The sequence below is a fragment of the Mizuhopecten yessoensis genome, unplaced genomic scaffold (genome assembly GCF_002113885.1).
Source record: "Mizuhopecten yessoensis strain PY_sf001 unplaced genomic scaffold, ASM211388v2 scaffold1595, whole genome shotgun sequence".
Taxonomy (NCBI): Eukaryota; Metazoa; Mollusca; class Bivalvia; order Pectinida; family Pectinidae; genus Mizuhopecten; species Mizuhopecten yessoensis.
In genome coordinates this window covers 1,265,536-1,278,969 of record NW_018404125.1, presented here as the reverse complement: position 1 = coordinate 1,278,969, position 13,434 = coordinate 1,265,536, and the positions used below count along the sequence as shown (strand labels likewise).

Sequence of the window (13,434 nt, the reverse complement as noted above, 5' to 3'; positions counted from 1 at the left end):
AGTGTCGCCCGATCAACAACATTCCATCCCAGAAATAAAACTTTCCACTGTACACAGAAACCAGATTGTTTGACAGTCTATATCATATCAAATATGTTTCATTCAAATCATTACCTACATAGAAAATGCCATTTAAGATAGATATCTTGCACAATCAGAAGACTGCTTTCTTAAACACAAATGTATGAGAGAAAGACATGTTTAACTGTATACAAAACTAGAGTGTTCACAGTGTTGCCCGATCACTGTATACAAAACTAGAGTGTTCGCAGTGTCGCCCGATCACTGTACACAAACTAGAGTGTTTACAGTGTCGCCCGATCACTGTACACAAACTAGAGTGTTCACAGTGTCACCCGATCACTGTACACAAACTAGAGTGTTTACAGTGTCGCCCGATCACTGTACACAAACTAGAGTGTTCTAAGTGTCGCCCGATCACTGTACACAAACTAGAGTGTTCTAAGTGTCGCCCGATCACTGTACACAAACTAGAGTGTTCTAAGTGTCGCCCGATCACTGTACACAAACTAGAGGGTTCACAGTGTCGCCCGATCACTGTATACAAACTAGAGTGTTCTCAGTGTCGCCCGATCACTGTACACAAACTAGAGTGTTCTAAGTGTCGCCCGATCACTGTACACAAACTAGAGTGTTCTAAGTGTCGCCCGATCACTGTACACAAACTAGAGTGTTTGCAGTGTCGCCCGATCACTGTATACAAACTAGAGGGTTCACAGTGTCGCCCGATCACTGTATACAAAACTAGAGTGTTCGCAGTGTCGTCCAATCACTGTACACAAAACTAGAGTGTTCACAGTGTCGCCCGATCACTGTACACAAACTAGAGTGTTTGCAGTGTCGCCCGATCACTGTATACAAAAACTAGAGTGTTCACAGTGTCGCCCGATCACTGTACACAAACTAGAGTGTTTGCAGAGTCGCCCGATCACTGTATACAAAATCTAGAGTGTTCACAGTGTCGCCCGATGACTGTATACAAAACTAGAGTGTTCGCAGTGTCGCCCGATCACTGTACACAAAACTAGAGTGTTCAGTGTCGCCCGATCACTGTATACAAAACTAGAGTGTTCACAGTGTCGCCCGATCACTGTACACAAAAGCTAGAGTGTTCACAGTGTCGCCCGATCACTGTATACAAACTAGAGTGTTTGCAGTGTCGCCCGATCACTGTACACAAAAGCTAGAGTGTTCGCAGTGTCGCCCGATCACTGTATACAAAACTAGAGTGTTTGCAGTGTCGCCCGATCAACAACATTCCATCCCAGAAATAAAACTTTCAACTGTACACAGAAACCATATTGTTTGAGAGTCTATATCAAATATGTTTCATTCAAATCATTACCTACATAGAAAATGCCATTTAAGATAGATATCTTGCACAATCAGAAGACTGCTTTCTTAAACACAAATGTATGAGAGAAAGACATGTTTAACATCAAAAGTATGATTTTATGTTCAATTTTGCACCGAAACATTTAACAAGAATCTTGACATACTTGTTTTGTAATTTAAGGTGAATAAGAAATAATGTATTTCCAGTAGGTGATAAATACAGCAGCACAAGTCATCTCTATAATATAAAGTTATCAAAATATAACAGGGTATAAAACAAGAGGTCCATGGGCCTTTACCGTCACCTGATGGAAGTAAGAATGTTTCACTTAACTTTACTACAGTTTCATCAAAATCTGACAGTTTCTGAAAAAAAGTCAAAAATATTATTGTTTGAAGATGATGCATGACGACAGATGAAAGGCGTTCACAAGAAACAAAACAAAATTAAAAATCCTAATAAAAACAGAAATTCAATCTCCTTTTTCTCCAGATGAACAATAATACTAAAAGCTTTAAACCCAGCAACAGTCACCACTGCTTCTTTCCTACCACTTAAAGGCTATTGATATAGCATTAAAATAGGACAAAGGGAATTAAAGACGACATTGGTCTCCACTTGATATCAAATATGTACAATTTTCTACCAGGGTGACATTCTGTATAATGTCTCATATACAGATGTCCTATATGTACAATATATATATATATACTATACCACACAATCTTTCCAACAGCACAGGCCTATTGCACATTATTTATATATATATACAAGTCAGTGTGTGGTGTGTATGTGTAGACCAATGTTATATGTACAAGTTATTTAAACAATGATCAATATAACATAATGTAATGGCAGCATTAGTATTACACAAAAGAGGTATGATAAGGGCCGAGTCCTGCTGGCATGTTTTTACTGACCCAGTGAACATGGTACAAGAACATTGTAGTGGCATCCCTAAGTTACCTTACATTGTTATGGTTCCCTTAGGTTACCTGTACATAGTTACAGTTCCCCTAGGTTACCTTACATTTTTATGGTTCCCTTAGGTTACCCTGCATTGTTATGGTTCCCCTAGGTTACCTGTACATCATTATGGTTCCACTAGGTTCACCTACATTGTTATAGTTCCCCTAGGTTACCTGTACATAGTTACGGTTCCCCTAGGTTACCCTACATTGTTATGATTCCCCTAGGTTACTTAAATTTGTTATGGTTCCCCTAGGTTACCTGTACATCATTATGGTTCCCCCTAGGTTACCTGTACATCGTTACGGTTCCCCTAGGTTATTTTACATTGTTATGGCTCCCCTAGATTAACTGTACATTGTTATGGTTCCCCAAGATTAACTGTACATTGTTATGGTTCCCCCAGGTTCCCCTACATTGTAATAGTTCCCCTAGGTTACACTACATTGTTATGGTTCCCCTCGATTACCTGTACATAGTTACGGTTCCCCTAGGTTACCCTACATTGTTATGGTTCCCCTAGATTACTTTACATTGTTATGGTTCCCCTAGATTAACTGTACATTGTTATGGTTCCCCAAGATTAACTGTACATTGTTATGGTTCCCCTAGGTTCCCCTATATTGTTATGGTTCCCCTAGGTTACCCTACATTGTTATGGTTCCCCTAGATTACTTTACATTGTTATGGTTCCCCTAGATTAACTGTACATTGTTATGGTTCCCCTAGGTTCCCCTATATTGTTATGGTTCCCCTAGGTTACCCTATATTGTTATGGTTCCCCTAGGTTACCCTATATTGTTATGGTGCCCCTAGGTTACCCTATATTGTTATGGTTCCCCTAGGTTACCCTATATTGTTATGGTGCCCCTAGGTTACCCTATATTGTTATGGTTCCCCTAGGTTACCTGTCCATCGTTACGGTTCCCCTAGGTTATTTTACATTGTTATGGCTCCCCTAGATTAACTGTACATTGTTATGGTTCCCCTAGGTTACCCTATATTGTTATGGTTCCCCTAGGTTACCTGTCCATCGTTACGGTTCCCCTAGGTTATTTTACATTGTTATGGCTCCCCTAGATTAACTGTACATTGTTATGGTTCCCCAAGATTAACTGTACATTGTTATGGTTCCCCTAGGTTACCCTATATTGTTATGGTTCCCCTAGGTTACCTGTCCATCGTTACGGTTCCCCTAGGTTATTTTACATTGTTATGGCTCCCCTAGATTAACTGTACATTGTTATGGTTCCCCAAGATTAACTGTACATTGTTATGGTTCCCCTAGGTTACCCTATATTGTTATGGTTCCCCTAGGTTACCTGTCCATCGTTACGGTTCCCCTAGGTTATTTTACATTGTTATGGCTCCCCTAGATTAACTGTACATTGTTATGGTTCCCCTAGGTTCCCCTATATTGTTATGGTTCCCCTAGGTTACCCTATATTGTTATGGTGCCCCTAGGTTACCCTATATTGTTATGGTTCCCCTAGGTTACCTGTCCATCGTTACGGTTCCCCTAGGTTATTTTACATTGTTATGGTTCCCCTAGATTAACTGTACATTGTTATGGTTCCCCTAGGTTCCCCTACATTGTAATAGTTCCCCTAGGTTACCCTACATTGTTATGGTTCCCCTCGATTACCTGTAAATTGTACTGGTTCCCCTTGGTTACATGTACATTGTAGTGGTTCTCCTAGGGCACCTGTACATTTTAATGGTTTCTCTAGGGCTTCACCTAATTTACAAGTACATTATAGTGGTTGCAGGTTAAGAGTATGTTATAATGGTCGCCCAAGGTTACAAGTACATTGTAGTGGTTCCCTTAGATTACAAGTACCGGATATACTGTACTGGTATCCCAAGGTCACCTGTACACTGTAGTAGCTCCCCTGGAGCACATGTAAATTGTTGTAGTGGCAACCCTAAATAAAGTTACATTGTATTGGTTACCCTAGGTAGTGGCATCCCAGGGTTACAGGTACATTGTAGTGGTTCCCGAGTGGTTACTCTAGGTACATGTACACTGAGTAGTTCCCATAGGTTTCATTACACTGCAGTAGCACCCCTAGGGTACAGTAAGAATTGCATTGGGTCCCTTAGGGTACAGCTACATTGTAGTGGCGATCATCCTCTGCCAGCAGACTTATCACTGGCCATTGTTCCTGCTGGTTGTCTGGGTAGAAGGTCACAAAGTCATCCTGTCCAAACTGACTGAGACGGAACACCTGTATACTGACTCCCAGCACATGTCCTAGCAGGAACATCTCCACCTGAAACAAGCAATTCTGAATAAGTTTCAAACAAACACACTAAATCTGTTGATAGGTTCTTTAGATATCTTGTACACAAGATTTTTACTATAAATAAATATGAATTTTATCTACTTACGACCATTATGAATTTTTTTATTTCAACTTCAATATAAATATTAACCACTCTTGTTGGCCTGGACGTTAGCGTTCGGGGGATCTTAATGTCAGAGGTAACTGGAGTACCAAGAGAAAACCTATTAACAAATTATTTCCATCACTATAATGAGAGGTACCAAGGTACACGACTTAAAAAAATAAATCCTGAATTATTACTCCAGATTTAAAATTTCATTTCTTAAAGAGCTACTTCCCTACTGTTATTAAACGTTCTGTCTGTTAGTTGTTACTTTTATAACATGAACAACTATAAGGTCATGCATTTTAGTGTGGTCATAGATCAAAACAGTGGTATATCCAAGATGGCAAACAATTGTGAACAGGAGGGTTGCTCCCAATTAAGCTGTCTCCCTACTTTTGGTCTATGTTTTTTTCACTAGGCATGGGGACTTATTTGTGGTCAAATACGGTACTTAAATCAGTGTGGCCTTCATTCTGTGCTCTTTGGTCCCACCAGAGTGAGTATACCCTGCTAAGACCACGACAAAGTAAGGAATCCCCATTCAGTGACAGTAACCCATGTTAGTGTACGTCCCTGTAGCCCCACCTGTTCAAGTCCGGCCGTGTCTCCCACACAGTTGAGGTGATTAGTGACAAATTTGGCAGGAGTGTCTGATGTATCACGTGCGAACATAAGCCAGACAAACAGGGGGACATCGGCTCCAGTTTGACTCCTGTTGTATAGGCGCACAGCCTCTAACAGCATCAACAGCTTCACACCTTCCATCAGCATCACATCACCAGCAGGGTCAGAGTTCAACAAGGATGTGGCCCACAGACGTCGCTCCTCATAGGCTGACATCTGCTCCGCATCCTCAAACTGTGAATACAACATGAAGGGAAGAATTTAAACTAAAGCAGATCTGCAAACTTCTAAACTAGATAGAACCACCAAATGACATAATTTTTCAGAAGAGGAATTGACTCTAAATTCAGCATTTTGGGATTTTTTGGAAAATTACAATGCAAAGGGAAAGCACTAAGTGCCTGGATTGCAAAATAACTGTATGAAGGGGGAAAAAAAACAACAATTCTGGCTGTATTGATAAGGGTCAACGGTATGTTATTCCTATTCAGTACAATTCAGTATATATTACATATAAACACCTATAAACAGTTTATTTTCCCTATGAACTGTATATTTTATGTTCCTAATGAACAGTATGCATTTCATAAGAAAAGTATATATTTTCTATAGTCATATACATTTTATCCTATTAACAGTACATATTTCTAGTGACAGTACATATTTCTAGTGACAGTACATATTTTTAGTGACAGTACATATTTCCAAGTGACAGTACATATTTCTAGTGACAGTACATATTTCTAGTGACAGTAAATATTTCCAAGTGACATTACATATTTCTAGTGATAGTACATATTTCTAGTAACAGTACATATTTCCAAGTGACAGTACATATTTCTAGTGAAAGTACATATTTCTAGTGACAGTACATATTCACTGACAGAATATCGTTCCTACATTACATCTTGTCCATAAACCATTAAAGAGTCTACCTTGGAGAACAGGTAGGTGAGGCAGGCTTGCATCTGTGACAGGGGCTCCTGTGGGGTGAGGCGACTAGCAAAGGTCCAGCAATGGAGACTAGAGGCAGGATCAGTATAGGTAGCATGGAGGAGAGAAAGGGTGTGATCTAGTGACCTCCACGCACACCGGGGACTGAGCATATTAGATAGGCACTGGAACACGCAGCCACGAATCCCACAGTAGTTGTCTCCTCTTATCGGCTGCAGGTTCTGACAGGGGATCATCTTCACTACCTCTGTGTAGGCCTGGCAACAGGTAAACAAAAATTGACCTCTTTTATCTAAAATCAATTTCATTGTTACAAATTTCAAAGTTATTGCCGTTAATAAAACTTTATATAACCAGATGTCCAATGGGCCATGTTGGACTACATGTACCCGGTACCCAAAATTACCTCAATAACTGTCTTAGTATATTGCAAATATTGACCAAATTTGATAAGAATCATCAAGTCATATTTTATTATGGTAGGTTCTTGTGCTGAAACCGTTGACCAATCAAAGTGCAATATGCTAATTAACCATGCACATACTGGTATTTTGCTCAACTTCAAACTTAGCCATAGCCTTTGTAAATTGTACATATCATGTGTACCTACATGTAGTTTCATTGGCAATGAACGATATTTTAGCAGCCTCTTTTTTTACAGATAAAAAAGTGTGGACAAGTGAACAAGGGGTAAAAAATGTTCGATGGCAATCTGCTTGCCATCTTGTTTATGCAATCCGTCGGATGTTAGAACATACATAACTAATTACCAACAAAAACTTCAAATTTTCCGAAAAATGTTGAAAATAAAATTTTACATACAAATTTAAAGAATGCCATCTGGCAGCAATCTTGTTGTTTAGATTACCTGGTAGTTTTAAAACTGAACATGTCATGGACAACAATGGATCGAAGGAAACCTATGTATAAATTTTAAGAAGGAGCTATAAAGTACTTTTTGAGAAATAACAAGAACTGTTTAAGGATGGATAACAGAAAATAAGCAATTTGAACAACAGCCCAACATCTGTTGATAGATGGTTAGATATGAAGTGATACCTAACCAATGTTTGATGACTATACCTGTTTGATTGTGGAGGCTTTGTCTGTTTCTCCCTTCCATTCTCGTTCAGCATAATCTACGATGTTTACCTTATTCCCAATCTGGACAGAACCTGTGAATAGTGTGTGTATAGTCTGACACAGTAACACATTGATTTCCAAGAGTTGAATTGGTATTGACATTGAATTAAACATAAATTGGAAACAATAATGAAGATACATGGCATTTGGAAAGTTCTGGGAGAGTTATCCTCCCCTGTAATCTACTAGTGGTAGGCTGGTCATATCTAAGAAATACTTCCTCCCATTACCTATCTAAATATATGATGAACTTGTCAATTACAGAAGAGTTACCTTCCCTGTTGCTGCCTACTTATTGCAAACTGGTAAATTCTCAAGTGATCATCCCATTATAAGAAATATACTACCTAGCAGTGCTTGACTGGTCATTTTTACGAGATAAATCTTCCTCTGTTACCTACCAGTGGTAGACTGGTCATTTTTGGGATAGTTGTTTTCCCCTGTACCATCATTACACGAGTCCATCTCCAAGTCGTCACATGTTGTGTGGCCATTGTCTTCACCAGCTGCAGAGATGCCATCACTGCTCTCTTCTTTTTGCACAACAATATTGCCTAAATCATGTTCAGCTTCCTCCTTGAATTGGGAATCCCCAGGCAGATTTTCAGGGTCCATGTCATAGTACTCCCACGACAGATCAACACCATCTGACTGAAGGTGCTGGGGGCTAAAGGAGGAATCACTGTGGGATTGACTTGAATTACCCGACACACAATGTTTTAGCTTTTTGTTACTCAATAAGGCATCATTCTGTTTGCGCACTGGAGAAGCAGGAATAGAGTTTGACTCAATATCAACACATAAACTTGGAAGAATGGCTGAATTTCCACTACTTGCTGTAGCGGACTTACTCATAAGTTCCACTAATTTTGTATTCAAAGACACAAACTCTTCATCTAAATGACCAATCTCTCCCTCAATTTTAGAAAACTCTTGCTCTGCCAAGGAGCTGGAACCATCCATATTGAATATTTCGCTATCAGAGGTTGCCAGGTCAGAAAGACTTCCCTGGCGACTAGACACACCACTGCTTGCTCTGTGGTATGGTGAGATGTCAGGCGATGTCTCGTACGATGTAGAGTTGCTTCCCCCTGTTGAATACTCATGGAGCCGGTGCAGCAATGACTGTTGGAAGCCTTTGTCAAACTTTCTGTTGCTTAGTGACGACAAGCTGTCAGTTGTCCCCTCATCGTCTACACTCATGTTCCCTGAGGAGCTGGACTGCCCATGCACATGACTACTGGCTGATTTAAACGGGGATGATGAGTTGCTGGTATCGTCACCCGATGATGAGGTGCGAGTAATTTTTTCTGGAGTGTTGTGGATAAGCTCATCTGTTGTGGTGCGAGAGTGGTTGTCTGTAGTGGCTATAAGTGGAGGGACATTGTCTAGCGTCCCTGTCATTTGTTGTTGTAATGTCTGGTTGTGTAACTTGTTGTTGTCGTTGTATGTGGTCCCTGTGTTTGAGAGTATTTTCGTATTTGCATTAGGAGCACTCACATCTTTGTCCTCATCCTGATCTGATATTGACATGGCCCCACTTGAGGACATCACACCAGACATGGCCCCACTTGAGGACAATGGACCAAAGGACACATAGTTTTCCAAAACAGATCTGTCAGTTTCAGTACTACTAGTGGGTGTAGTGCTGTGAGTTAACCCCCTTAGATTGGTTATGTTTGCGTAGGCTAAAGCTTCCTCTTCTGAGGGGGGAGTGAGGAGAACTGAACAGTCAACAACCCCATGTCCAGAATGGTCACTGACAGTTATCTCCCTTTGTTGCACGGTCCCATCAACATTCTCTTTATCCACCATCACTTCAACCTCTGTTGGGTCATCTGTGACTTTCTTCTGTTCACTGTTTGTTTCACAATGCTTTTCATTTCCAAAGCCATATTTTACATTTCTTTCGCTCAGAGACTTGATACTCAGGTTCCCTTTCAGAGATCCTGTTTCCCAATCAGAGGCATCATGGGAAATGTTTAGCTGGTTGTCCCCCTCATCACTACTCACACTGACACCGTCACGTGGGCGGGGACGACGTGGTCTTGCTTTGTCAGCATTGATGGTCTTGCGTTGCTTGCGGCGTCGCTGGCGCGGTTTTGTTGGAGACATTGGGATGTTAGGGGAGCGTTCAGGTAAACCTACTACTACGTCCTCACGAGCGTTGTAGCGGATCGGAGGCGACTCGTCATTGGACCCGGTGTTACCCATACCGCTCCCTTCCTCGTCATGGTTTGTCTCCTACAAAATTGGAAGACATTTGTTTTCTACTGGTAAGTTAAAATAATGTAGTTGTCAAAGGTCCCCTCGAAATGCATCAATAGGCCGCCCAGATGGAATGTATTGCTAGTCTACAAAACATACCAAACTATTAGACTTAATGATTCTTTGTGGTTATATTGTTTACTACTTTGCTCATACAAATGTGGTATCTACAAAATCCAAACTGGTGCTTTCACAGTTCAGCTCTGCCTCTATCACTTTAATTTAATTTTGTTAAAACATTTCTATTTATGTGAAACTTCTACTTCTTTGAACACTATGTTGATCACAGTACAGGGAACAAAGCATCAAACAGAAAAACAACGCCCAAAACTTGTGTGGTTTAGCCTTCAGTCAGGAACGGTTCATTTTGGATCAATCCAAACTTTTGTCTGCTGCCGCACAAGTAAGCTTGATTGAACAAACTTGAAATATCTCAAAGTGTATCATAATTTCCCCCTAAACTCATGATAATGTAAAATACATAATGTATGCACACACAGTAAATACTACATCTTTGCATACTTTAAACTTACCTTACACACAAAGTTGATTACACTGATGTTCACATTTATGTACAGCTTGTAATTACATGTACAACAATCAAAAGGGTGTGAATCAATGTTAGATTCAATAAACATTTTCAATTGACAGATACAACATTAATATGTTATAGTTGTTGACAGCTTAGTAACACCTATCATTATATACAGCTAGTATGATAGAGTAATACACACATATTACCCTTTCAATATATTATGATAAGATTCTATAAATAGAATGTGGACAGTGCATGGATCATAAACATGAGGAAATTGCACGTTTAATAGGAAAGTACCATAACTTCCTGATGAGACAAGTAAACCATGAGACACGACTTATTATCAACATATGTAAATTCCCGTTTACAACATCATGGCATAGCGCCTACAGTGTTAGACCGCCTACATGTTAAAATAGGTTTCCCCATGACTCATAATTTAGGTCACAGTTTCACATAAGTTGTCCGGCTGGAGTTAGCGAGAGTAATCCAGGTCACGGGATATGCATTCACTTGATGACATATTGATCTAGTTGAGTAAATGGTCCGGTTTATGCTAAGTCAGTCGGTAACCCGTGGTCAAAACTCAACAAAATCAATATACTCACAATTCAATGCATACTTATTTCCCTGCATCAAAGCGATACAATGCGTCAATAATAAAAATACAGGGCATATACTGATAAACATACCCTCCCTAGTGCTCCTATTCACACTCTTACTTCATCTGCAGCATTCTCATCCTATTTACAACCTCGTTAGCACATAATACATTCATAATGGTTTTGTGTATTTGGTAGCCACCGTATGACAGTCAACAGGAAATTCAAAAGGGGAGGTCACTCCGCTCTACGACGCTCGCCCTATATTAGACTTGCACATGTCCAATCTCCTTTAAATGTTCTTTCGCTGTATCTTTCGCTGTAATCTACATCGTGTTTTAAGCTTTTAGCTTTTGTAGATGTCTTGATTGCATTTCATTTACTGATCTAATCATGTCCATCTGGTTGCGCATAAATTGATATAAGTTCCATAGTTTACACATTGATGGTGGTATTGATTATGTTAATCACACATTATAAAATAGACTAACAGTTCTCTCACTATATGAACACACACGTGTAGTATATTTTTAACACACATACTATATAAAGTTAACACTTGTTGATTTGTTCCCAAAGGTTCAGTAAAAGTACACATATTTTAAAAACACTTGTGGTGTCCATGGTATTAATTGTAAAAAGAGACCCGGAATTTGGACCTGTTCGGGTAATGTTATGGTTGTTCAGTAATGTTTTGAAGCTGTTAAGGTTCATTGCTGTGGCAATCACTTCTGGTAGACTGTTCCATTTTGTTATTTTTCTGTTACTGAAAACATTTTTGTTTACTTCAAGATGAAACGGTTTCTTGAACAGCTTTTTTGGATGCCCCTCAGGTCCCCATATTTGATGCCGGTGTAACAGGAAAGAGAATAGTTTGCTTCCACTGGGGAACAAATCCTCGATCTTCAGGTTCCTAGTCGGACACTCTACCACTGAGCTAAAGGGAAATTCCCTCTAGCTCGAAACTAGAAGGCGACCTTAATCCTATGTACAATTAAAACCTGCCACACTACTCCCCCCTTTTTAAATGTGTTCACCCTCAAACACCACAACCCAGGTTCTAACTCACTGTTACACAGGGAGGGCCACGGACACCATTTGAAACAAGAAAGAGAATAGTGTGCTTCCACCAGGGATAGAACCCTCAATCTCCAGATTCCTAGTCGGGCGATCTACCACTGAGTTAAAGGGAATTTCCTCTAGCTCGAAGCTAGATGGCGACCTTAATCCTATGTACAATTAAAACCTGCCACACCAGTTAAAACCTATTTTCACGGTATATATGGTCGATGTTATTTAGGATTTTGTAGATTTCGATGATGTCTGCTCTCTCCCTTCTATATTCGAGTGAAGGCAGGTCCAATTTTCGTATTTGATGTTCACCTTTGCCGTGCTTACTATGCCATGATGTACTTAGAGCGGGTCGAGGGGTGGAGTTATATCATACTGGAATGTTTCATTTTTTCCGTTTACAATAGATATGTTTTTAATGCTTTTATATTAAACAAGAGGCCCATGTGTACTCTATCAGCCACTATATATAATATGTTCAGGAGTTACCAACTTTTAATATTCAGCTGTTGCATAAAGATACATAATAATCAATGAAATGTTTAAGAGTCATAGCACAAGTAAATTTTTAAAACAATATTTTTGTAATTGATTTTCAGAGTGTTTCAATTGTTTAACTGTCAACACTAGATTGTTCCACATGTCAACAGTTGTCTGTGTGAAGATTAGTCCAAATTATTCTGACATTTTATCAACTTTTTTTTATATCGGTCTGGTGTCGGTTAATCGACGCCAGACCGATATAAAAAAAGTCGATTTAACGTCAGAATAATTTGGACTATGTGAAGATTTGAGAACTATTTTCTTATCTTTAACCTTGAAAACTCAGTATACATTTTCAAATTACAGCCTTTTCTGTTTGAACCCTCTGTTAGTATAAATAAGTCCATACATCACTCATCATGATACAGTTGTGTACATACTAAAGGTTACACAATGTGCACTGTGTGTCCATTCCATTTGAACTTGTAGTGCACTCTGTTTGAATTCCAGGTAAACTTTGTGGTGTATCAGGAGTGCACTCCAGTTTACCTGGAGTAATGGAAGATGTCAAGTTTACCTGGAGTCCTATAAGATGTCAAGTTTACCTGGAGTCCTATAAGTCTGACATATGTATAGTACTTTCTGTTATGGTTGTTCTGCCAATATTGGAATCAGCTTTTGTTTAGAAATAAATTATTATATTTGATACTTATTTAGGATTACATTTCATCACTGTATATGAATTAAATAATCACACAAACTGTGTTAAAATTATTTGACAGATGAAAAGTTATCATGAAATTACATGATTAACAAGAGGCCCATGGGCCTTAACGGTCACCTGATATATTTATACAGAGAGTTGATTTTGTTTTTAACATGAACAGAAATATTATTCAAAGTGACAAAAAACAATAAAACCACCTTATTCAATATCTAGCATACAGATTTCAGACTAAAAAGTATTTGAAACTAGCACCTCTGATTCTAAACAAGGAAAATGAAGAAATTTTAGCACACTGACTCCTTTG

The 13,434-nt window shown here is 39.2% G+C and overlaps 1 protein-coding gene and 1 long non-coding RNA gene across 7 annotated transcripts in view; one reads left to right on the top strand and one right to left on the bottom strand.

Moving 5' to 3' along the window:
• Positions 1-210: 210 nt before the first annotated feature.
• On the top strand, positions 211-3,828 carry LOC110466080. Its single transcript, XR_002464689.1, has 3 exons — positions 211-3,055; positions 3,201-3,347; positions 3,791-3,828. It is a non-coding gene; the product is annotated as an uncharacterized LOC110466080 (long non-coding RNA).
• Positions 3,749-13,434, bottom strand: part of LOC110466058 — a 23,584-nt gene continuing 13,898 nt past the window's right edge. For 4 of the 6 annotated variants that reach the window (XM_021522318.1, XM_021522328.1, XM_021522345.1 and 1 more), the window contains 5 exons: positions 7,843-9,685; positions 7,382-7,473; positions 6,280-6,555; positions 5,306-5,578; positions 3,749-4,599 (listed from right to left, as the gene is read on the bottom strand). In XM_021522318.1, coding sequence (XP_021377993.1) covers positions 4,426-4,599; positions 5,306-5,578; positions 6,280-6,555; positions 7,382-7,473; positions 7,843-9,685 — 2,658 coding nt within the window. In that variant the 3' untranslated portion in view covers positions 3,749-4,425. Of the gene's footprint in view, positions 4,600-5,305; positions 5,579-6,279; positions 6,556-7,381; positions 7,474-7,842; positions 9,686-10,939; positions 11,234-13,434 lie in introns of those variants that run through there. The other 2 variants (XM_021522354.1, XM_021522364.1) reach the window with 2 other exon arrangements.